This window comes from Petaurus breviceps, unplaced genomic scaffold, assembly GCF_028583685.1.
Source record: "Petaurus breviceps papuanus isolate PSGF00001 unplaced genomic scaffold, PetGlider_PUasm1.0 76, whole genome shotgun sequence".
Lineage (NCBI taxonomy): Eukaryota > Metazoa > Chordata > Mammalia > Diprotodontia > Petauridae > Petaurus > Petaurus breviceps.
In genome coordinates, this window is record NW_027186473.1 from 2,794,892 (window position 1) to 2,818,626 (window position 23,735).

A 23,735-nucleotide genomic window follows, 5' to 3' on the forward strand; every position below is an offset into this window, starting at 1 on the left:
TCTGGAAGACAAAGGAACTACGATTACAACACAGAATCACCTTTCCATCAAAACTGAGTATAATCCTTAAAGGAAAAAATGGATGTTTAATGAAATAGAGAATTTTTAATCACTCCTGAAGAAAAGGCCAGAGCTAAACAGAAATTTTGATTTTCAAATACAAGACTTAAGAGAAGCATAAAAAGGTAAACAGGAAAGAGAAAACAAAGGATTAAATAAGATCAAACCTAACATTCCTACATGGGAAGATGATGCTTGTAGTCCTTAAGAACTTTATTACTATTAAAACAGTTAGAGTATACATAGACAGAGAGCATGGGTATAAGTTGATTTTGATGGGATGATATCCAATATGCCTTCTCCCCAAATTAAGGGGTAAGAAGGAGGATTGCACTAGGAAAAATGTGAAGGGAGAGTTGGATAGTATAAGTTATCCTATGTGAAGAGGGGTGAAAGACCTATTACTGTGTAAGGAAAGATGGGGGGGCAGGCAATAATTGAACCTTACTCTCATCAGAATTGACTAAAATAGGGAATAACATACACACTCAGTTGGGTATAGAAATCTATTTTAGCCTTTAGGGAAGCAGGAGGGGAGGGAGATAAAAGAAGGGGGACTGATAGAAGGGAGGATGGATTGGGGGAGGTAGTGGTCTGAAATAAAACACTTGTGAGGAGGGAAAGGGTGAAAGGAGAGAGAGATAGGATAAACAGGGGGAAGAATAGGATAGAGGGAAATATGGAGTAATAATAATTGTGAAGATGTGGGATAAACTCATGTGTAAAAAAGTGAATAGCTGAGTAGATTAAAAACCAGAATCCTACAATATGTCGTTTACAAGAAATTTATTTTAAGTAGAGACACACATAGAGTAAAGGTAAGGGGACCAGAACAAAGTCCATTATGCTTTCACTGAAGTTAAAAAGAAAACAAAGCAAAAAGGCAGGGGTAGAAATAACAGTCTTAGACAAAGCAAAAACAAAAATTGATGTTTGTAAAAGAGATAAGGAAGGAAGCTACATCTTGCTAAAAGGTACCACAGACAATAAAGTAATATCAGCATTAAGCATATATGTACCAAATGTTAAAGCATCCAGAGTTTTAAAGAAGAAGTCATATGAGTTACAGGGAGAAATTGACATGAAACTCTAATAAGGGGAGAACCTCAAATTTCCCCTCTCATAACTAAATAAACCTAACAAAAAATTAACAAAAAATAAGTTAAGGAGGTGAATGGAATTTTAGAAAAGTAAGATATGATAGACCTACAGAGAAAATTAAATAGAAATAGAAAGGAATATGCCCTTTTCTCAGTGATATATGGCATTTACACAAAAATTTACAATGCACTATTAGGATATAAAAGTCTGACAATCAAATGCAGAAAAGCAGAAATTTCAAATACATCTCTTTTAAAATCATATTGCAGTAAAACTATATTTAATAAAGGACCACGAACAGTTAGATTAAAAGTTGATTGGAAACTAAATAATCTAACCTGAAAAAATGACGGGATCAAAGAACAATTCATAGAAGCAGTTAATAATTTCATTAAAGAGAATAACAACAGTGAGACATGTAATGGTAATGGTAATTTGAAGATCTTCCCTGCCTCTTAATAAGCCTAAAGGTATTTGAAGACCTTCTCTGCTTTGAAAATATACTCTGCCCCCTAATAGGTTGGATGTTATCACATGGAGCCTGTGGTGGGAGGAGTTGATGAGGGGGTGGAACAGAATCCACAGGAAACTGGGAGTCAGAACAGCTAGAAACAGTTGGGAGGAGATGATGCATCTGAGGGAGACATTTAGGCTTGTGAGTAAAAGTTGGTATATGCCACCTGCTGTGACAGCTAGGCTTGTGTTGGTTTGTGGGAAATCTAAAAAATGCTGTGGCTCTCAGTGCTGTTGTATCTTATTAACTTTTTTGCTACTATGATGGAATTGGCTTACTGATATTGGGATTCAGTTTTCTGGTGTCTGAATAAAAGTTTTGCTTCTGTCTTCTATATGGAGAATCTGTCATATTTTGTGTTTGAGCACTATGTATGTATGTTTATAGTGACTGTTGGCACTGTGAATATTGCATTGGTGCTATAAGGTAACATACCAAAATTTGTGGGATACAGCTAGTGCAAAACTTAGGGGAAAATTTATATATCTAATAACATACATCAATAAAATGTAGGAAGAACTGATTAGTGAATTGGGCATCCAACTAAAAAACAAAACTAGGAAAAAAGACAAATTAAAACCCTTAGTTAAACACCAAATTAGAAATCATAAAAATCAAAGGAGAAATTAATGAAATTGATGAGAATAAGAATACCATGAACTAAAAAAAAATAAAAATTAAACCAGGAATTTGTTTTATGGAGAAAAGAAAAACAACCCACCAATAAAATAGATAGACCACTGGTTAATTTGATTTAAAAAAAGGAAAGAAAACCAAATTATCAGTATAAAAATGAAAAGGACAAATTCACTATCAAAAAAGACCAAATTATAGCAATTATTAAGAGCTATTTTGCCCAACTATATGCCAATAAATCTGACAAGGTGAATGAAATGAATGAATATTTACAAAAATATAAATTGCCCAAATTAACAGAAGAGGAAATAGAATACTTAAATAATCCCATCTCAGAAAAAGAAATTAAACAAGTCATCAATGAACTTGCTAAGAAAAAATCCCTAGGTCCAGATGGATTCACAAGTGAATTCTACCAAACATTTAGAGAACATTTAATTCCACTACTATATAAACCATTTGAAAAAAAAAATAGGCCAATAAGGAGCCCTACCAAATTCCTTTTAGGACATAAAATGGTGCTGATACATAAACCAGGGAGAATAAAAAACAGAGAAAGAAAACTATAGACCAATTTACCTAATACATATTGATGCAAAAGTTTTAAATAAAATATTATCAAGGAAATTACAATCAATTACAAAGATTTTACATTGTGACCAAGTGAGATTTATACCAGGAAAGTAGGGCTGGCTCAATACTAGAATGACTATCAGCATATTTGAGCATATCAATAACAAAACCAACAGAAATCATATGATTATCTCAGTAGATGCAGAAAAAGCTTTTTACAAAGCACAACACCTATTTCTATCAAAAACACTAGAAAGCATAGGAATTAATAGAGCTTTCCTCAAAATGGTAAGTAGTATCTAATTTCAAGGACAAGCATTATCTGGAATGGGGATAAACTAGAAGTGTTCCTATAAGATCAGGGTTGAAGCAAATATGCCCATTATCACCATTTTATTCAATTTTATTCAATAAATGTTAACTATGGCGGCTAGGTGGCGCAGTGAATAGAGCACTGGCCCTGGAGTCAGGAGGACCTGAGTTCAAATCTGGCCTCAAACACTTAACATAAAAGCTAGCCATGTGACCTTGGGCAAGTCACTTAACCCCAATTGCCCTCCAAAAAACAAAACAAAAACAAAAAAGAGGAAAATTATATTGGGGCAGCTAGGTGGCCCAGTGAATAGAGCACTGGCCCTAGAGTCAGGAGGACCTGAATTCAAATCCAGCCTCAGACACTTAACACACACAAACTAGCTGTGTGACCTTGGACAAGTCACTTAACCGCAATTACCCTCCAAAAAGCAAAAAAGGAAAAAAAAAGGCTGTGACAACAGGACAAAAAAAAAAAAAGAAATGGAAGGAATTAGAACAGGCAACGAGGAAACAAAACTATCACTTTGTTGCAGACAATATGATAGGATGCTTAGAGAATCCTAGTGAATCAATTAAATACGAGAAAGAATAATTCACAATTTCAGCAAGTTGTAAGATATAAAATAAACCCACACAATCAGTATTTCTATATGCTACTATCAATGTCCAGCAAGAAAAGATAGAAATAGAAATTCCATTTAAAATGACTGTAGACAATCTACAAACCCAGGAACTATATGAACATAATTACAAAACATTTTTTGCACAAATAAAGTCAAATCTAAAAAATTGGAAAAATATTAATTGCTTATGGGTAGTCTGAGTCAATATAATAAAAATAACAATTCTACCTAATGTCTATGGCACCTATTTGGTGCCATACAAATCAAACCATCAAAAATTACTTTATGGAGCTAGAAAAAGATAACAAAATTCACCTAGAAGGACAAAAGATCAAGAATATCAAGGGAATCAGTGAAAAAATAAGAAAGAAGGTATCCTAACACTACCAGATTTCAAACTGTATAATAAAACAGTAATCATCAAAACACTCTAATCCTGGCTAAAAAACAGAGTGTTGGATCTATGGAACAGATTAGTACTCAAGACATTGTAGCAAATGACCATTGGATTCTAGTGTTTGATAAACCCAAAGATCCAAGCTTTGGAGATAAAAACGCATTATTTGACAAAAACTGCTGGGAAAACAGTACAGCAGAAACTAGGTATAGACAAACATCTTGCAATATATAACAAGATAAGGTCAAAATGGGTACATAATATACATGTAAAGGGTGATACCATAAGCAAGTCAGGAGAGCATGTAATAGTTTACCTGTAAGATCTATGTATAAAGGAAGACTTTAGGATCAAACAAGATATGGGGAGCATTTTGAAATGTAAAATGCATTATTTTGATTACATAAAATTAAAAATATTTTGCACAAACAAAACCAATGCAATCAAAATTAGAAGGAAAGCAGAAAACTGGGAAAAGTTTTTATAGCATGTATCTCTGATAAAGGCCTCATGTCTGAAATATATTGAGAACTGAGTCAAATTTATAAGGATATGAGTCATTCCCCAATTGACAAATGGTCAAACAATATAAACAGGCTGTTTTCAGATAAAAAAATTAAAGCTATCTCCAATCAAATGAAAAAATGCTCTAAATCACTATTGTTCAGATAATTGAAAATTTAAAAAACCTCTGAGGTGCTACCTCACACCTATCAGATTAGCTAATATGACAAAAAAAAGGAAAATAATAAAGGTTGGAGGCAGTGTGAAAAACAGGGACTCCAGTGCACTGTTGGTGGAGTTGTGAACTAATCCAATCATTCTGAAGAGCAATTTGGTACTATGCCCAAAGGGCTTATAAACCCTTGTATACCTTTTGATTGAGCAATAGCATTGCTAAGTCTATATTTCAAAGAGATAAAAAAGAGAAAAGGACCTATTTGTACAAAAAGTATTTATAGAAGCTCTTTCTGTGGTAGCTAAGAATTGGGAATTGAGGAGATGCTTATCAATTGGGGAATGGCTGAACAAGTTATGGTCCATGATAGTAATGGAATATTATTGTCCTATAAGAAATGATAAGCAGGATAATTTCAGAAATGCCTGGAAAGACTTATGTGAACTGATGCTTAGTGAAGTGAGAAGAACCAGAAGACCATTGTATACAATAACAGTAACATCACAAGTTGAAGAACTGTGAATGAATCAGCTATTTTCAGCAATGCAAAGACCTAAAATAACTCCAAAGGACTCATGGTGAAAAATGCCATGTGCCTCCAGGGAAAGTACTGATTTCTGAATACAGACTGAAGCATACTGTTTTGCAGTTTCTTTTTTTTGTTAAAATTTTCTTGCATAAAAATGACTAATATGGAAATGTTTTACATGATTGCACAAGTATAACCTATATCTGATTTCTTACTCTCTCAGGGAGAGGGGAGGGGAAGGAAGGAGGGATAGGATTTGGAATTCAAGATTTGAAAAAAAAAACCCAAATGTCAAAAATTGTTTTTACATGTAATTGAAAGAAAAATAAAGTATGTTTTTAAAAAGAGTGAAATAAAGACTATCATGTTTTTTTTTTAAATATTACTGTAGTGAATATAAAATACTTGGGAGTCTAGTCACCAAGACAAAACCAGAGACTATATGAACACAACTATAAAGCACTTTTTACACAAATAAAGTCAGATCTAAGCAATTGGAGAAACATTATTTGCTCATGGGTAGGTCAAGCAAATATAATAAAAATGGAAATTCTAACCAAATTAATTTACATAATCAGTGCCATATTAATAAAAAAAAGTATAGTGCTAGAAAAAATAATAACAAAAATCATCTGGAAGAACAAAAGAATATCAAGGAAATTAATGAAAATAAATGTGAAGGAAGGATTGCCTAGTCCTCCAGACCTCAAACTGTATAATAAAGTAGTAATCATCAAAACAATCTGGTTCTGGCAAAGAAATGAAGTGGAGGATCATTGCAAATAGATTGGGTACACAATACATAGTACTAAATGATTATACTTATCTAGTGTTTGATAAACCAAAGACCTAAGCTTTTGGAATAAAAACTCACTATTTGACAAAATTTGCTGGGAATACAGGCAAACAGTATGGCAGAAATTGAGTATGGACCAACATTTTACACTACATACCAAGATAAGATACATAATTTTGTTTTAAAGGGTGATACTACAAAAAAATTAAGAGAGCAAGGAATAGTTTACTTGTCAGATCTATAGCTAAGGGAATTTGTGACCAAACAAGCGATAGAGAGCATTATGGGATGTAAAATGGATACTTTTTATTATATTAAGGTAAATGTTTTTTGTACAAACAAAACCAATGCAACCAAGAATAGAAGGAAAATAGAAAGCTGGAAAATATTTTTGTTCACTGGAAATGTCTTTCTGATAAAGGCCTCATTTCTCAAATATGAGAACTGAGTCAAATTTACTTGAATACAAGTCATTCCCCAATTAATACATGGTCAAAAGATATTAATAAGCAGTTTTCAGATGAAGAAATCAAATCTATCTATAGACATATGAAAAAATGTTTTAAACTACCATTGATTAGAAAAATGTAAATTAAAACTAGCCATGTGACCCTGGGCAAGTCACTTAACCCCAATTACCCTCCAAAAAAAAGCAAAAAAAAAAAAAGAAAAATGCAAATTCAAACAACTCTGAGGTACCGTCTCATACCTATCAGATTGGCTAATATGATGAAAAAGGAAAATGATAAATATTGGAAGCAATGTGGGAAAATTGATACAACAATGCTTTTTTGGTGGAGTTGTGAACTGATACACCCATTCTGGAGAGCAATTTGGAACTATACCCAAAAGGCTATAATAATGTGCATACCCTTTGATCCAGCAATACCTCTACTGGATCGGTGTCCCAAAGAGATCATTGAAAAGGGAAAAGGATCTATTTGTGAAAAAATATAGCAGCTCTTCTTTTGGTGGCAGATAATTGAGGAAATGCTCATCAATTGGGAAATGCCTGAATAAGTTGTAGTATATGATTATAATGACCTTACTTTTGTGCTCTAAGAAATGATGAGTAGGCTGCTTTCAGAAAAACCTGGAAACACTTGAATGGTGGCAAAATGAAGTCAGCAGAACCATGAGGACATTTTACCCTATAACAGTAATAATGTAGGATAATCAACTGTGAATGATTTAGCTCTTACCAGTAATACAATTCCGAAGACCAAAATGGAAGTAGTCCATTGAGGAGGAAAAACAAGAGTCAATTCAGAATTTCATTCTTGTGTTTCCCATCTTCCTGAATTGACTTCCACAGAATTTTAATCCATGTGTTCTCTCTCTCCTTCCTATTAAACTAGAAGTGTCAAACACATTGTGTGGGTCTCAGTATAGCCCAAACCAGATTAAAAGTCTAAGAGTTGTTAACTGTTTTGCTCCTCATAGAGAGAGCTCCAGTTGATGTCTGGGTAATTGAAGGTTCCAATCAATGCTAAACCTTGTCTCTCTGCCAGGCTTGTGACCTGTTTCCCAATCTTGTCATCTTTTTTCTTTCTGTCACAATTGTCTGTAGTATATCTTAATGAACAAGAACCACTTATGTTGCTTCCTCCATTAATCCTCATCCAAAAATATAGTCTACCCATGTTTCTCAGTGTGGTTTTTAGATTTCCTCACATTCATATGGATTTTTTGTATACAAAGAAGCTTTACCTATTCTGTTTCTTTTGAATAAATTATTCTCATACAGAGGAATGATACGGTAATAAGCATCATGCCCCCAAGTCTCATTTGATACCAAAGACGCCAAATTAGCCTCCTTGCATTGGGAGCTGTAGTTCATCTTGCTGCTTCAGTTTTAGACATTTGAGACCACAAGTTCTAATTCTGACTCCTTCCTTTATTGGAATTTGTCTTCTGGGAATTTCTGTCAAAACTAAGAGATAAGTTGTGCTTGGAAATTTTCTTATAGTAAACTCTGGGTTGCATAGTAATGAGTCAAATTTTTGGGGGAGCCTAGATTCTGTTAACCTGAAGCTTTGGAGACTCTTGGCTATGAGTTATGCATAAAATAAGAGCAAAATGAACTAGATTCTTTTTAAGGTCCTTTCCAGCTAGAAAAATGAGTGAATCAGTGGCTTGTAAGTCAGGTGGTCTCAGTTCTTATTAACTTCAATTTCTTCATTCATGAAGAAGAGTTGAGAATATCACCACTGTGGCTGTTTTACAGGGGCTCTCCTAAAATTAGACTTAAGAAAAATGTCAAGATGCTCCTTTGAGATAGGTGTTTTATAAACAGAAGTAGTTATTATGACATATTGTTAGATGTGTGGTAGCATATGTTAGTAAACAAGACAATTTCTTTAACTCATATTATTTATCTCACCAAAAATTAATTGGATCTGTTCCACTTTGCCACACGGCAACTGCTGAGACAAATACAAGTTGTCCCTGGAGATGTGCAGGCAGGTATATTTGTGCCCATAGCGTACACTTACTCACATCTGCATCCAGAAGTGACTCAGAGGGTTCCCAGAATCATCGTTGTCTTCCTGGGCATGGAGACCTATTTAAGAGGTCTTCTATGAAAGCTGGATAGCCTGAAAAGTCTGGAGAACCACAATAACTCACTTTTACAGGGTCCTTTATGAACATAATCTCCTTATGTTTGAAAAATAACTTTGTAAGAGAGATAGTCCAAGCATTGAAAGGTGAGAAAATTGGTCTTCACAGAGGCTAGATGACTTTCCCTAGGTTTCATATTAAGTGGCAGAGCTAGAACTTCATCCTAAGTCCTCCAAATCCTAGTCTATTTTTGCTCTGTCTCTGAGAGACTCTCTCTGTCTCATTGTTGTTGAGTCATTTTCTGTCATGTCTGATCTTTCTGACCCCATCTTGGCTTCTTAGCAAAGATACAAAGGTACTCCAGCTCACTGTACAGATGAAACTGAAGCAAACAGGGTTAAGTGACTTACCCAGGGTCATACAGCTAGTAAGCATCTGAGGCTGAATTTGAATTCAGGTTTTCCTGACTCCTAGTCTCAGCATTCAATCCACTGCACCATCTAGCTGCCTCTGCTCTTTCCTTTATTGCCTCTTATAAGAAGGATGGCATTGACATTATTTGCAGAGGTTCCAGGCACTGTTCACACTCCAGATATACTCATCTGGTGACTAAGTGTTGGACTTGACTTTGTATTGACTCAGGTTTTTGGAAGTAGAACTTTGGCTCTGGAGAATTCTGAGTCACTCCATGACCTGATTTTCAGCTTGGGAAGCCTGGATACACATCATCACAGAGCAAATAAGCATAGGTAGTAACTAACTAACTTTGCCAGGTGAGGGGAATCATAACATCATAGACCTAGAAGGGGCTGCAGGGGCCATATAGTCTCTCTCAGTTTCTAGATTGGGAAATGCAGGAAGGTTGAGTGCTGTGCCCAAAGCAACACAGATAATAAAGATCAGAGGTAGGATCTGAATTCAGATCCCATGATTGCAGAGCTGGTACCCTGAAAAGTTGCTCCATGATTCCACAGTACCTAGCTTTTTGTTTGTTTGTTTGTTTTGTTTTTTCGTTCCCTTGTCTAAATGCTAACCAGCCCTGACCTGGCTCACCTTCTGAGATAGCAGACATGTTCAGGATGATATGGCCAAGAGGAAAAGACACTGAATGTGTGACTCATTGGTGTATAGCAGGGAGGGCACTGTTGCTGGAGTCAGAGGACCTGTGTTCAAATCCAGCCTCTGCGTGACTTTTGGGCAAGGAATCTTATAGGGCCTCAGTTATTCATTTATAAAATTTTAAAAAATGCGGAAGAACCTTATAGCTTCCTTTCATTCCTATCTAGCTCTGTATGTGGAAGAAGTCAGTTGCAATTTTTTTGCCTTTTTGGAGTGGTCTCAGGCATAACTCTCCCTCATTAAGCTGTTGCCATAGTAACCATTCAGGTTTTGATAAGAGGAGCAAGTTAGCTGTTCGTATACTATTTTTAGAAAATTCGCCAGTTGATTTGGCAAAAGGGAAAAGGTTATAAGTAAATGTATTCATATTTGGATATTTCTCTGGATACATGATTTCATTGTTGTGGGTTCTTATTCTTTCCATGTAGACTACAGCCCCTCCACATTTACCATCCTTTGTGGTTATTTTTCCTGTTTCCCCAGAAATCCTTCATGAAGAATACGCACAACACTCTGTGGTCTGCCCTAATTGTCCTTTTAACAACTCAGAGGAAGCATGTGGATTGTCTCTCATTCTCAATATACTGCTGTCATAAAATAAGAATATTTGTAAAGTGCTTATAACGGTGCTAGGTACATAGTAGGCACACAGCAAATGCTTGTTTCCTTCCCTTTCTCTTCCTCTCTTTTCACTGGTAGAGGGAATTCCTGGTTGAGGAAACTTGACTCTAGCAGTCTAGATTAATACTTTCTTTGAAACTTACTAGAATAGTGGTATCAAACTCACATAGAAAGGGGGACTGCTAATCCAAGGAATGCTTTTGAAACGCAGGCCATGTGTTTGACAGCTCTGGCCTAGAGTATCAGAAGGTTAAGTGACTTGCCTAGGGACACATCCCCAACATGGATCAGAAGCAGTTCTTGAATTGAAGTATTACACTCTAAGGCTAGTATTTTATGTTTATTACATGATATTTCTCTTTTGGTCATTCATATGATTTTATAAGGAAGTAAATGTGTAACATTGTCTTAAAGGATTCAATGAGAATTTTAGAAATTACATATATAATTAGGGAACTGAAAAAGATACTCAGAATTTGTCCACCACATTCTTAACTTACTTGACTGGACTATATCCAACTTGCCTAGAAAGATCAGGGAGATACATTGCTTTCAAAAAGGAAGGAAGGGAGGAAGGAAGGAAAGAAGGAGGGAAGGAAGGAAGGAAGGAAGGAAGGAAGGAAGGAAGGAAGGAAGAAAGGAAGGAAGGAAGGAAGGAAGGAAGGAAGGAAAGAAGGAGGGAAGGACTGACCAAAATGACACAAACTCCTTAAATAACTTATTGATGTTAAAAAAAACACAAAACAAAAAAGCCAAACCACTGACATTTTCTAATGATGACCTGCCCATCAATCTTCTCTTGTAACAAAGATATATTTAAGCAAAAACAAAACAAAACAATCTAATGTCCATTTTTGTCATCATGAGTCTCATTTCTCTCTGTGAAGAGGAAGGAAGCATGCTTCAACATCCATCCTCTGAAGTAAAGATGGGTAAATGCACTAATTAGAGTTCTCATGTCTTTCAGTGTTGTTTTCCTTTATATAGTTGCAGTCATAACTTCAATTGTTCCGGTTCTGCATATTTTACTCTGCATCATACAAATTGTCCAAATGTTGTCCAAATGTTATTCATTTTCCCAGGGTCACATAGCTACTAAATATACATTATTGTCCAAATTCTTCATATTTGCCATTTTTCTGGGGTGCAATAATATTCTATTACATGCATATACAACCTGTTATTCAATAATTCCCTAATTAATAGCTACCCAGTAGGCTTCCAGTTACTTACTACCACAAAAATTACTGCTATAGATATTTTTTTTTGTGAACATGTAACTTTATCTTGGTTGTTTCCTCCTATATATATATATATATGTATATATATATATATGTATATATATATATATGCCTAGTAGTGGTAATCTTGGGTCAAAGGTCAATCACAATTTAGTGATTTTTAAAATATAGACCCAAATTGCTTTTGAGAATGGTTTGTCCAATTCATAGTTTTAAGAACAAAGCATTAGTGTGCTTGTCTTCTCAAGACGAACATTTATTGTCTTTTGTCATCTTTGCCAATCTGATATCTGTTTCTAAAGATTTCTGTCAACAATCTATTCTAGTATTTAGAAACCCTCACCATCAGAGATTTCTTCCTCATCCAGTTGCAATGTCTTTTATTCTAATTTTTGGGAAACATACAGGAGAGAAAAGGTCAACATTCATATTTCTAAATTCTATAGAAGTCTATTTAATAATTATAAAATATAATTATAGTATTTTATAATTCTATTAGTCTTTTAAATAACTTTATTCTTGCAGTTTATTCTTTATATAGTTTATATTCTTATATTTATATAGTTTTGTTCTTATAAATTATTAGATCTATATGGTTGCTCAAATTACCAGCTCAAGTGCCATATTGCAATTAACTTGAGGCAGGTAGAATACTGTCACTGGAGTCAGGAAGAACTGAGTTCAAATCTAGCCTCACACATTTAATAGCTGTGTGACCCTGGGTAAGATACCTAACCTCTTCAGTCTCAGTTTTTTCCTTTGTAAAATGAGGATAATAATAGCACCTACCTCCAAGTGTTGTGAGGATCAAATGAGTTCACATTTGTAAAGGCTTAGAATATCACATAATAAGCACTCTACAAATATTATTTTAAATTTCAAATGTTATACCCAACTATTTTTAACAGCTTGCCCACTAATAAGCAATTAGTGAAAAAATTGAAATGCCTGATTACTTAATAATTATATTATTAAGTATTAATATATATTTCTATTAATTTCTATTAATATATTAATAAATAATTATATTAATAATTAGCAAGCCCAAGTGTCTTGTTAGGTTGTTGACCAGGTGAGGAGAAAGCATCCTCTGCTGTCCGCAGTTATGAATCTGTTGTCTTTTTTTAATGGAGTTTCCTTCAGTAGGAAACATGTGGATTTCAGCCTATTGATGAATGTACCTGCTCCTCTCCATCTAATTCCAGTGTTTCAGAGACATAAAGAAAATGGATCTTCAGGGCTTGTGAGCACTTCATCCTAGGACCCAGGATCTTATGTATTCAGGGTGATGTAGAAGTTGGGTGAATTGGCTCCAAATTTTTCTACTTGCACAAAAGGTGGAAAGGAATTTTTAGCTCAAAATGACAAAGGAAAACATAGGACCTCGCAGCTTTTGAAATATGTGATAATGTTGGTTGTACTGTTTATTTTATTAAATTCTAATTATTTGTAACACTTGTATCAGGGTCCACATTCTGACACAATGGGCCTGGGTATCTTTTGGAGATTTCTTCTGTATATACCTATTTGCCCCTTTACAAATGGAATTTGGAAGACCATACAATTGCCCAGTCTTATAAGACTTCAATACAGAATTGTTTTGTTTACATGGTCAAAAACATAGAGGGACAGTCATTTGAGACCATAGAGAATTAAGATATTATACTTTACATTCAGGGGCAGTTAGGTAGCACAGTGGATAGAAAAACAGACTTCATCTTCCTGAGTCCAAATCTGGCCTCAGATACTTACTTGCTGTGTGAACCTGGGTAAGTCACTTAACCTTGTTTGCTTCATTAGCTCCTCTATAAAATGAGCTGGAGAAGGAAATGGTAAACCACTCCAATATCTTTGCTAAGAAAATCTCAAAGGGGGGTCATGAAGAGTTGGACACAACTTGGAAACAACTGAGCAACAATTTCCTGTAAGTTGCCATTCCCCATCCTGCCTGTGACCAACTGATTTATACAGCCCCCATGACTCATAATGCTGAGGCTGAGGGGCCCTAGCAAAGGAAATAGCTCGACTTCGTTCATCCATACATCATTGCTTTATCACCTCATACTGTGAATCATGAATACTATACAGGTCAGTTGATTGGGACATGGGTACATAGGGGAGATGACAACCTTTTGGAAAGGGAAACTTGCTAACCTTCTTTGGGCTGAGCCATGAGTGCCTTTTATGGTTGTAGGTTCGAGATTTGGTATCCTTGTTGTTAGTGATTATTTCAGCCTTACATTTGTTGCCTTACATTACCTGTAGGCTGCTCTACTGAGTTTTATTATTCAACAGAAGTTTCCCAGATTCCTGGAGGCAGGATGCGCTTTAGAGATCAGCAAGCCAAACCTGTTTCCATTGTAGATGAGGAAATAGAGGTCCATATAGGATAAATGATGGTCTCCAACTTCCCTGAGAAGATGGAGATCTCTTGACATGAAGTCTTTTAGCCCATGCTCTTCATTTTTTGAATCTTAGGATCGTTTCAACTATTTTCTCTCTCCCTCCAGTTATAGTGAGCTGTGTGCTTCATGCCATTGTAGTTTGGGCTACTACTGCTTTCTCCCTACTGGATCTTGCTATAAGAATCATTTCCTCTATTTATCAAGAATGGAAGTGTCAAACATGGAGTCCATGGGCCCAAGTCTGATAAAAATATAATTGGGAAATATTCTTGAAAATGCCTTCACTTCCTTATTACCTTCTGTTTCCTCAATTCGTGGCTTTCATTCCTACGACTATACTCAAAGTGCTCTTTCATAGATCATAAGATTATAGATTTAGAACTGAAGGAACCTGATAGCAAAGGTGATCTTTTGTAATTCCCTCATACTAAAGATAAGTAAACTTGAGGCCTAGAGCTAGGATTTAAATTCCAGTCCCACAATTCCAAGTTTAGCCTTCAAAGTTCAATGATCTTTCCACTAATCCTCAAAACCATTAATTTCTTTTCTTCATTTTTTCATATTCTTTGAACTTTATCACTTTGGACACAGCTAAAGACATAGTTAAAGAGAAGCAACATAGTGGGTGGTATTAAAGAATGCTATTCTTGGAACTGGCAGCCCTAAATTCAAATCATGGTGCTGACACTTGGGCTATGTGACCTTGGGCAACTTCTTTAGGTCTTTGTTCCTTCAACCATAAAATGAAAATATAATATGTGTACTATCTACCTCACAAAGCTGGTTTAAGTCAAGTGCTTTGCAAACCTTGAAGTGCTACATAAATTTAAGTTATTATTGTGTGAGCTTGTTAGTGATACAAGCAGAATTAAACCTTTACTCTCCTGACTCTCAATTTAGTGAGTTCTCCATCATAGCAAATGCCCTATTGCACTCAATAGTTAGCCTAGTATAGTGGTTCTCCAGAATAAGTACTCTTGGTATTTATTGAATGCATTAATTAAATCCATTAAACCTCCACGAGGCACTGGAATCAGGCTAAAATGAAACTGTGCCTCCCCTCAGGGACCTTGCATTATGCTGAGAGAATGCAATGTGAACATGGATGAAGAATATTATTGAATAATTTGAGGAGGAGAAAGAGCTTAAAAATGAGAAGATATTTATATATATCATCCCTCCATCATATGCAGTCTTCTGTCAGTTGGCTTTGTCAGGTTAAAGACCATCTTGTTTTTGTCTTCATGATGTAGGCCCTATCATGCCTCTGAATAAAATTCAGAATAAATAGGATTTGTTCTGTGAAGTTTGGATTCAGTGAATGGGCCGCACTTGAGGACCTAGGGCCACAAGTGGTCTAAAGGCCAAAGCTTCTCCAACCCTGATTTAGGGGCTTTCTGATGTGATGATTTCGTTTGAATGGCTTCAGCAGCAATCTGTAATGATCACTTGGTTTGATTTGTGATTCAGATAGACAACTGATGATTATTCTTCCCCATTAGCATTTGTAGGTATAAATGACAAAACACATTTATAAAAAAAAGTTTTATTAAGAGTATTTACAATAAAATTGTAAGTTACTGGCATTTAAAAATAGATTCTCATGCCATGGACCCTATCTTTTCTTTTAACTTCAAGAGAGTCCTGAGAACAAGAAATTCCCTCTACTCCATTCTGTTTTACAGAGCATCTTGGATGTGTGACTCAGCTCTGTGAACAGCTATGGAGAGGAATGTAGCATAGCATTGGAAATAGAGTCAGAAGACCTGGGCTAAAATCCATAACTAATGATTCTGGACCCTAGGTCTAATTCAGGTATTGAGTGGAGGTTGTGGTCCAGGTCAGCAGTGTCAAACTCAAATGACACTAAACCATACATAAGGATTTCTGTGAGCCGTGGGGGAAAAACAACACATTAATGTCATCTATGTTTTATTGAATTTTTAAAATTTATTTTGTTAAGTATTTACCAGTTACATTTTAATCTGGGTTTAGAGGTGCTGTTGGGCCACATGCAGCCTGGGTATCTGACACTTCTTTTCCAGGCTCTGCTTCCTAGGCCAGGCCTTGTTTCTTTCAGGACTACATGGTTTCTATGCTACCTTTCTCTTTAGATTGAACATGGTTCAGAGAAGTGTAACCCCATCCCTTTTTCTGGAGTTCCAGTGCCCCTGAAGTGCTTCCTCTTCATGTGTGGACCATGGTCAAGACCTATTCTGCTTCTCTGGATTGCCTGGAAGCTCTGCTTGCCTTTTGGTTGGGACCAGACTTGGACCTGAAGGGCGTCATTTCTTTACTGGACCACATCTTTGTTCATTACTTGAGAGATGACTAACCTCATGGGGATGTGGAGCCTCTACTTCCCTCACCTTCCCTGGATAGAGGATTACTATAGGGAGAAAGCTTCCCTCTCTTTAGATGTTCAGTTTTTTTAGTTGTTAACAGTCCTGACTCTTCATGACCCCATTTGAGGCTTTCTTGGCAAAGATACTGGAGTAGTTTTCCATTTCCTTCTCTGGTTCATTTTACAGATGAGGAAACTGAGGCAAAATAGGGTTAGGTGACCGTATCAGCAATGCCATATTCACAATGCCTATGAAGATTACAGATATGCTGATATAATTATCCATCACAAAATACGTCATGCTTGCCATATGGGGGAATAAACTAGAAAATTTATTAAGATACCAAAAGACTGAGTCCCAAAACCAGAAAGTGAAAGCCATCAGAGTAGTTATGACATTGGCACAGGTAGATAAAGTAGAAAGCACCCACATTTTCAAGCCTTTAAAACAGAACAGGCTACCTCAGACAAAGGTCCTCCTCTCCCCACTCACAGCAACCACCCAGTGTCCGGGAAGCACGCTCCCAGCAGCTCCGGCCCCTGGCAGTCCTCAGCAGGAGTCCTTAGCAGAAATTCTGGCTAACTCAAAAAGGGCTTCGTGCTGCCGCTGCCGCTGCCTCTGCTGCTGCTGCCGCCGTGGCCGCCACCACCAGCCACTGCAGGAACTCCAGCTTGACTTACGCTTCCTTTTGCTCTGCCCCTTCCTGCTACATCAGCAAGTCCAACGGGGCATGGAAGATCTTTAAATCCCATAACCATTACAGTGACTTGTCCAGAGCCACAAAGCTAGTAAGTGCCTGAGGCTGAATTTTAACTCAGGGAGATGAGACTTCCTGAATCCAGGCCTGGCACTCTATCCATCATGCCTCACAGCATCCTAGGGTACAATCTCAGTTGTCCTCCAATTACAAGTTTGCCTTGGATTGACTTGGCCATGGCACTGATTGACTGGGTTACCTTGCACAACTTTTCACATCTATAAAATGAAGTGCTTAGATTAGATGACACTTAGAAGTCCCGTCCAGTTCTAAATATACCATTATATGACTCTGAGTTTTGGTACCTTCCTCATGTAGAATGGAGATAGTGATGCCCAATCTATACAAAATTCTTATTAGGACCAAATGACAAAATATATTAAAGGCATTTAGAAAACCAGAAAGTTCTATATAAAATGTGAAATTTTTCATCTTAATGATTTTTTTTCATAATAATTAGTTAACCTTTATACTCAGGGAAATCACTTAAAACTTGTTCAGAGGGGCGGCTAGGTGGTGCAGTGAATAGAACACTGGCCCTGGAGTCAGGAGGACCTGAGTTCAAATCCGGCCTCAGACACTTAAAACTTACTAGCTGTGTGACCTTGGGCAAGTCATTTAACCCCAACTGCCCTGCCTTCCCCCCTCACAAAGCAAAAACAAAACAAAACAAAACAAACTTGTGCAGAATCACTTGTGCCCTGGTGAAAATTCACAAGAGATAGTATGGCATAGTATATAGAGCACTGGATTGACTCAGAGGGAGCTCAGTTCAAATCCTCAGACACCTACTAATTGAGTGACCCTTGGCCAGTCGTTCAAACCATTCTCTGCCTCAGTTTCCTCATCTGTAAAATGGGGAGGGGAGAACACTTTGGATTCAATTGCATCTAAGATCCCTTCCATTTCTCAATCTGTGATCACATGATCTTTTAACATCTCTTCACATAGTGATTTAATACTGTTTCCTACTGTGAAAAGGTCAGATGTGCTTCAGGAATAATAATGTCACAGAAAGCTAGTCTCTCTTCAAGACTCTATGGACTCTAATGAAAATGTCACCTGCTGAAATCAGATGCTGTGACTATATATACCCCACCCAGGACAAACACAGCAACCCGGTAGTTTAATTCAGTTAAACAACTTGTTATTGACTGGAGACAGCCTAGTCAGCAATTAACCCACTTGGCTGAATTAAATATTTTGTTTGAAGACCTATTGATATGTGTATAAATGTCACAAACAGGAATCATACCCGGCAACAGGAAAGGAAAACTAGCATTTTTATGTATTTATGTGTGTCTCATTTAATTTAATTTTATTTTAAGCAATTGGGGTTATGTAACTTGCTCAAGGTTACACGGCCAGTTATTTCTGGGTGTGGTGCTGAGTATCTGAGCCTGGATTTGATCCAGGTCATCCCGACACTGGAGCCAGTGCTCTTACTCACTGAGCCACCTGGCTGCCCCTATGTGTGTCTCATTTTATAACTATTGGATGACTAAAGTGAGACCTTATGTAACACAGAGCCAACATAACATAGATTTTTGAGCTAGAATTGACCTAGTCTAATCCTCTTATTTTGCCTTAAGCATGTTATAATGGATACCATGCCATTCTGAGTCAGAAAGACCTGGGTTCAAATATCACCTCTGATTCTAACTGTATGGCCATGGGCAAGTTACTCTATAAGACTCAGGGAACTCTCTGAGATTGACTATGTTTTAGATGGATTGCAATCTATCTTCATGTGAAGAGTTCTCATTCTAATAGAAGCCTTGCTTATAAATGCAACTAGGTGAAAGTATAGGCAGTGAGATGGAGAATTTTTTTTAACACTGTGTCCTGGGTCCTGCTAGAATTGAATTGTCCTTTATATCATCTCCTGATGTGTTCATGCTATTCCCAGCACTGTATTCCCTCTAAGAATCTACTTCTTTGATTCTACCATGATATCTGTGGTCTCATATGTTACTCATCGATTGAAAAGTGATAGACACTCCCTAGGATCATTGATCACAGGATACCTGTCCCAGAAATTTGTTCCAATCTCTTCCTTGTTCTGAGAGTTATCAATGATAGAGAGGTGAAAGGGACCTCAAAGACCATCTAGTCCAATCCCTTTGTTATAAGCAGAGCTGACTCAAATCAACATGGTGTTTTATGTTTGGAACTATAATGAAATGAGACACTCATAGTCCATCTAGCAATTAACAGAAAGAGGATTACTTAGGCATACCAGGAAATGGATATATAGTAAAGATACAACATCACTAAATAGGGTACATCTACCCTTCTGTGATGGTTGTGCTGGTTTCTTGGTCAGAAGTCTTAGGGAAGAGTAATTCCTTCCTCCTAATGGACTGGCTTTGGTCAAGTAACCAAGAAACTATATAACAGTCTTGGACTTTGCTCAAATATAGTTTCAATACATTTTAAGGGAAAAAAAACAACAAAATAACTAACCTAGCCTACAGGATAAGTATTATTCTTACCATACTCTTCATTTTCTGGTTTTATAGGTAAGAAAAATGACTGTACCCAAGATTTCACAAGTGGAATTATGATAGGTAGGGATTGAAACAAGGTCTTCTGATTTCAGAGCAGTAACTCTTACTGTTGGCCTATGAGTACTGCACATGGTATATACACTTTCCCAAATGATCACCTCCCAAAGGGAATGATTCTGTATGTCCAAATTTGCATTAATAAAATAATACCTATTAATATATTAAGATAACGCCTCCTCTAAATTATAGGGTCAAAGTCTCACTCAGCACCATGAAACAGAGTCTAAGACTAAAATCTGGCGCTGGGTACTCTTTGTTATAATACTCTGATTTTGCATAAGAATGTAGGTGGATTGACCATATAGACTTAAAAACACAAATATATTAAATAGAGATTGTCTTTCTATGATTAACATAAAAATTTACATTTTCTCCCCTTTCTAGCAACCATCTACTGATCTAGAATTTGATCGGATAGTGATTTACACGACTTGCCTTCGTGTGGTAAGGACGACTTTTGAAAGGTGCGAACTTGTCAGGAAAATCTTCCAGAATCATCGAGTCAAATTTGAAGAGAAAAATATTGCTTTGAATGGTGAATATGGAAAAGAGCTTGATGAGAGATGCAGGAGGGTGTCCGAGGCACCTTCTCTTCCTGTTGTGTTTATTGATGGCCATTACCTTGGGGTAAGTATTCCATAAAGGAAATTGGGCTCTTTTGAAACCTAATACAAGATGTATAGAATTCTAGAAGCCTTTGGAAAGGTGAAAGGAAAACACAAACTAGATTTTTTTTTTCCTTTGGAACTTGAAGCAGGGGGAATGAAAGACTTATTTCTACTCCAAATCAATGAGATAATAGACTCTTCATCCCCTGAGAAACTTGAGAATTAAGATAAAGTTTGAAATATATTACTTATGGAAAAGAACAAGATTGGTGTCTGACATGACTCCATATGAGGAAGTTTTCAGAATCATATTAGAATTAGAATTTTTCAGTGCAGGCAAAAAGATGCATTTTTTAAAAAGACACACATCATTTTATTATGGCCCATCACCTGGTGCTCTGGTTCCTATCTGGTGAAGATGATTCTAAAATGCAGTTACTATAAAATGGGTTTCGGGAGGACAGACTTTTAAAATTGCTATTTGTTAAAAATCTATTCTTGAATCTGACCATGTGTTCAGTGGGAAACAAATGTAAGATTAAGGCCGGCACAATAATCCTTGGCAATAATACAGCATACTTGCTTCCCATCTCTGTGAAAAATAAATATTATTTATTTAAATTGTCAACCTTGTCTGGAATATGTAACATTAGAAGAACATCCTTAAGATTCTTCTCAGGAAGAAAAGTCATATAATACCTTTATTTGTAATAATAAAGAATTGGAAACAATTCAGATGTCCAAAAAGAGGAGATCAATTGAAAAGAAAGTTTTATCATTCTGATATGATATCATTGGGGCATAAAATGACAAGTATGAAGAATATGATATTTTTGGTATTTAAATCATTTTCTGATAATTATGAGATGGTGAGATAAAATATATGAATGACAACTAATTACTTTCCTTTCACATGTGCTACTCTTGATATTGGTACTCCTAAAATTTATAACATGACTGATCCATAGTAAAACATAGACAAATGAATTCTAAGTGATTCAGAATGATGAAATCACAATCAGCTTGCAAATATTTATTTAGCACTTACTATATGCTAGGTGTTGTGTTAAACCTGTAAATATAAATTCAAGCAGATAGGAACAATTCCAACCCTCAAGGAGTTTAAAATTCGGATGGGGGTAAGGCTATACCTAAAAAAAAAGGAAGATGAAAAAAAAGATGAGAAGTGCAACCAGGTGAGGAATAAAGACATGTCTGGCTTAGGCACCCTTCTTAAATACAGACTCTATTGTGATCATTCAAACAAAGTGAGCATCTGGAAAGAGTGAGGGAGGGTATATTTCCAATGTGTGTGTGTGTGCGCACATACATACATACACACATATACATGTATGTGTATAAATATAGAATACATAAATATATAAAACATACAAATATATTTGCATATACATACATGTATAAAGATACATATATACTCATACACACATAGAGTTATGATATATAATTACATGTAGTGTTATGTATCTTATATAGATATTATATAATATCCATATTTAAGGTATCACAAAAGCTTTAGTACAGCCTGGAACTCCACTAAGATTTTTGGGTTACCCTATCTCTATAGCACAATGGCAAAACTATACCGAGTACAAAAATGGAGAAGGACCAGAAAAGAACATAAAGCCAAGAAAACTATTTTATCATTATATATATATATATTTCCTTTTGGCAATCTATGAATTATTGATTGTTATTTTATATCTTATTAGCTTATTTATTTTATAAACATTTTTGTTGTATATTAAGATTATCTAAAGGAAAAAGAGGTGGTAAAAAAAAACACTTGGGGTAAGGAGATTATCTCTTGATAATTAATTCTAAGTTTCCAAAGGTTGACAACTAATAGGTGGATATTTTTAGATTTAACAACTGGCTCTTTTGATTTTTCACAAATATGCCTCAAATTTAAAGTACACAAGAATGTACAGAGTTACAGAATGGTTTTGTATGCTTTCTCATTTTATCTTATGCTTCTTCTGAAAAATCAAAGTTGGAAAAATGGGAAGTTGAAGCATACTTGCTTATCAGCCAAGAAATGACATAGTCTTCCTTTGGAGGACCTGCCCCAGGGAAAACAGGGATGGAGTAGATACACTTTGTCCTGAACTGCCCCAGACCCTTCTTTCTGCATTCTTTTATCTTCTCACGTGCTATTGCAGTATCTTCAGGTTCTCTATCCCTCTCTTATCAATATCTGCTTACAGGAAAGTATCTACATTTACACCAATGTGTAAATGATTGATAGGGTTTAAAGTCTAATCTTTTTCTGGTTATTTGCATTTTAACAAAAATTACTCTAAGAAAGTCTTAAATTGCAGAATATCAGGGAGAATGTAGCAGTACTATTTCGGGGGGGGGGAGTGTAAGGGAAGTGGGATGTTCTCAATATATTGGAAAATATATCACATAGTCTGACACCGAGAGCATTTCAGCCAAAGCTTCCCTTTGACTTTTTTATTTCTCCATCTTCCTGCTCATTGTAAGAATCTTTTTTCTTCTTTCATGCACCTTTCATACTTTAGAACTAAATCAGCAGGGTACAATTTCATTACTGGGTTTTGCATTTCAGTTTGAGGGATGACAAGAGAATATTATGGACCCATGCAGCAAAGGGCAGGTTGATGTTTTTATTGCCCTTTGCCTGTGATCATCGTCTTTGCACATATTATTAAGTTCAGGCAGAAGAAAGTGTTCACAATTCCCTTTGCTTCTATCAGTTAACCTGAATACCAACATCCCAGAATTCCCAAAAGCATAACGGTTGGCATTTCTCCCTCTGAATCATACTTATCTCTATTTCCTTCTTTTAAAAAATCAGTTTATTTTTTAATGAATAAGTATTTAGTTACTAAACCTCCCACTCGCCCCCAATTTAAAAGAAAAAACTCTTACAGAAAGAATGTATAATGAAATACAACAAATTCCCATATTGTCCATATTTAAAACTGTACGTCTCATTTTACATCTTGAATCCACCAACTCTCTATCATCTTGAATCCATACCACCTCTGTGGCAGCATACTTTATCTTAGGACTTCAGCATTGGGCAGAATTCTTAATTCTTCTGAAGTTGTCTTCTCAGTGATGCTCCTGTATAAATTGTTCTACTTACTTCACTCTGCATCATTCCATATAGTTCTTCACAGGTGTCTTTCTTTGAACTAATTCTTCTCACCATTTTTCATGGTACAGTTTTAATCCATTACCTTAATATACCATGATTTCTTTCTTTCTTTCTTTCTTTCTTTCTTTCTTTCTTTCTT

At 35.9% G+C, this 23,735-nt stretch overlaps 1 protein-coding gene and 1 long non-coding RNA gene across 2 annotated transcripts in view; one reads left to right on the top strand and one right to left on the bottom strand.

Annotated features, from left to right (window-relative positions):
* Positions 1-23,735, bottom strand: part of LOC138174695 (uncharacterized) — a 162,888-nt gene that overhangs the window by 73,224 nt on the left and 65,929 nt on the right. The window lies entirely within an intron of this gene.
* The window catches only part of GRXCR1 (glutaredoxin and cysteine rich domain containing 1), a 132,564-nt gene that overhangs the window by 60,367 nt on the left and 48,462 nt on the right, over positions 1-23,735 (top strand). Inside the window, exon 2 of the mRNA XM_069105024.1 lies at positions 20,228-20,470. Coding sequence (XP_068961125.1) covers positions 20,228-20,470 — 243 coding nt within the window. The remainder of the gene's footprint in view (positions 1-20,227; positions 20,471-23,735) is intronic.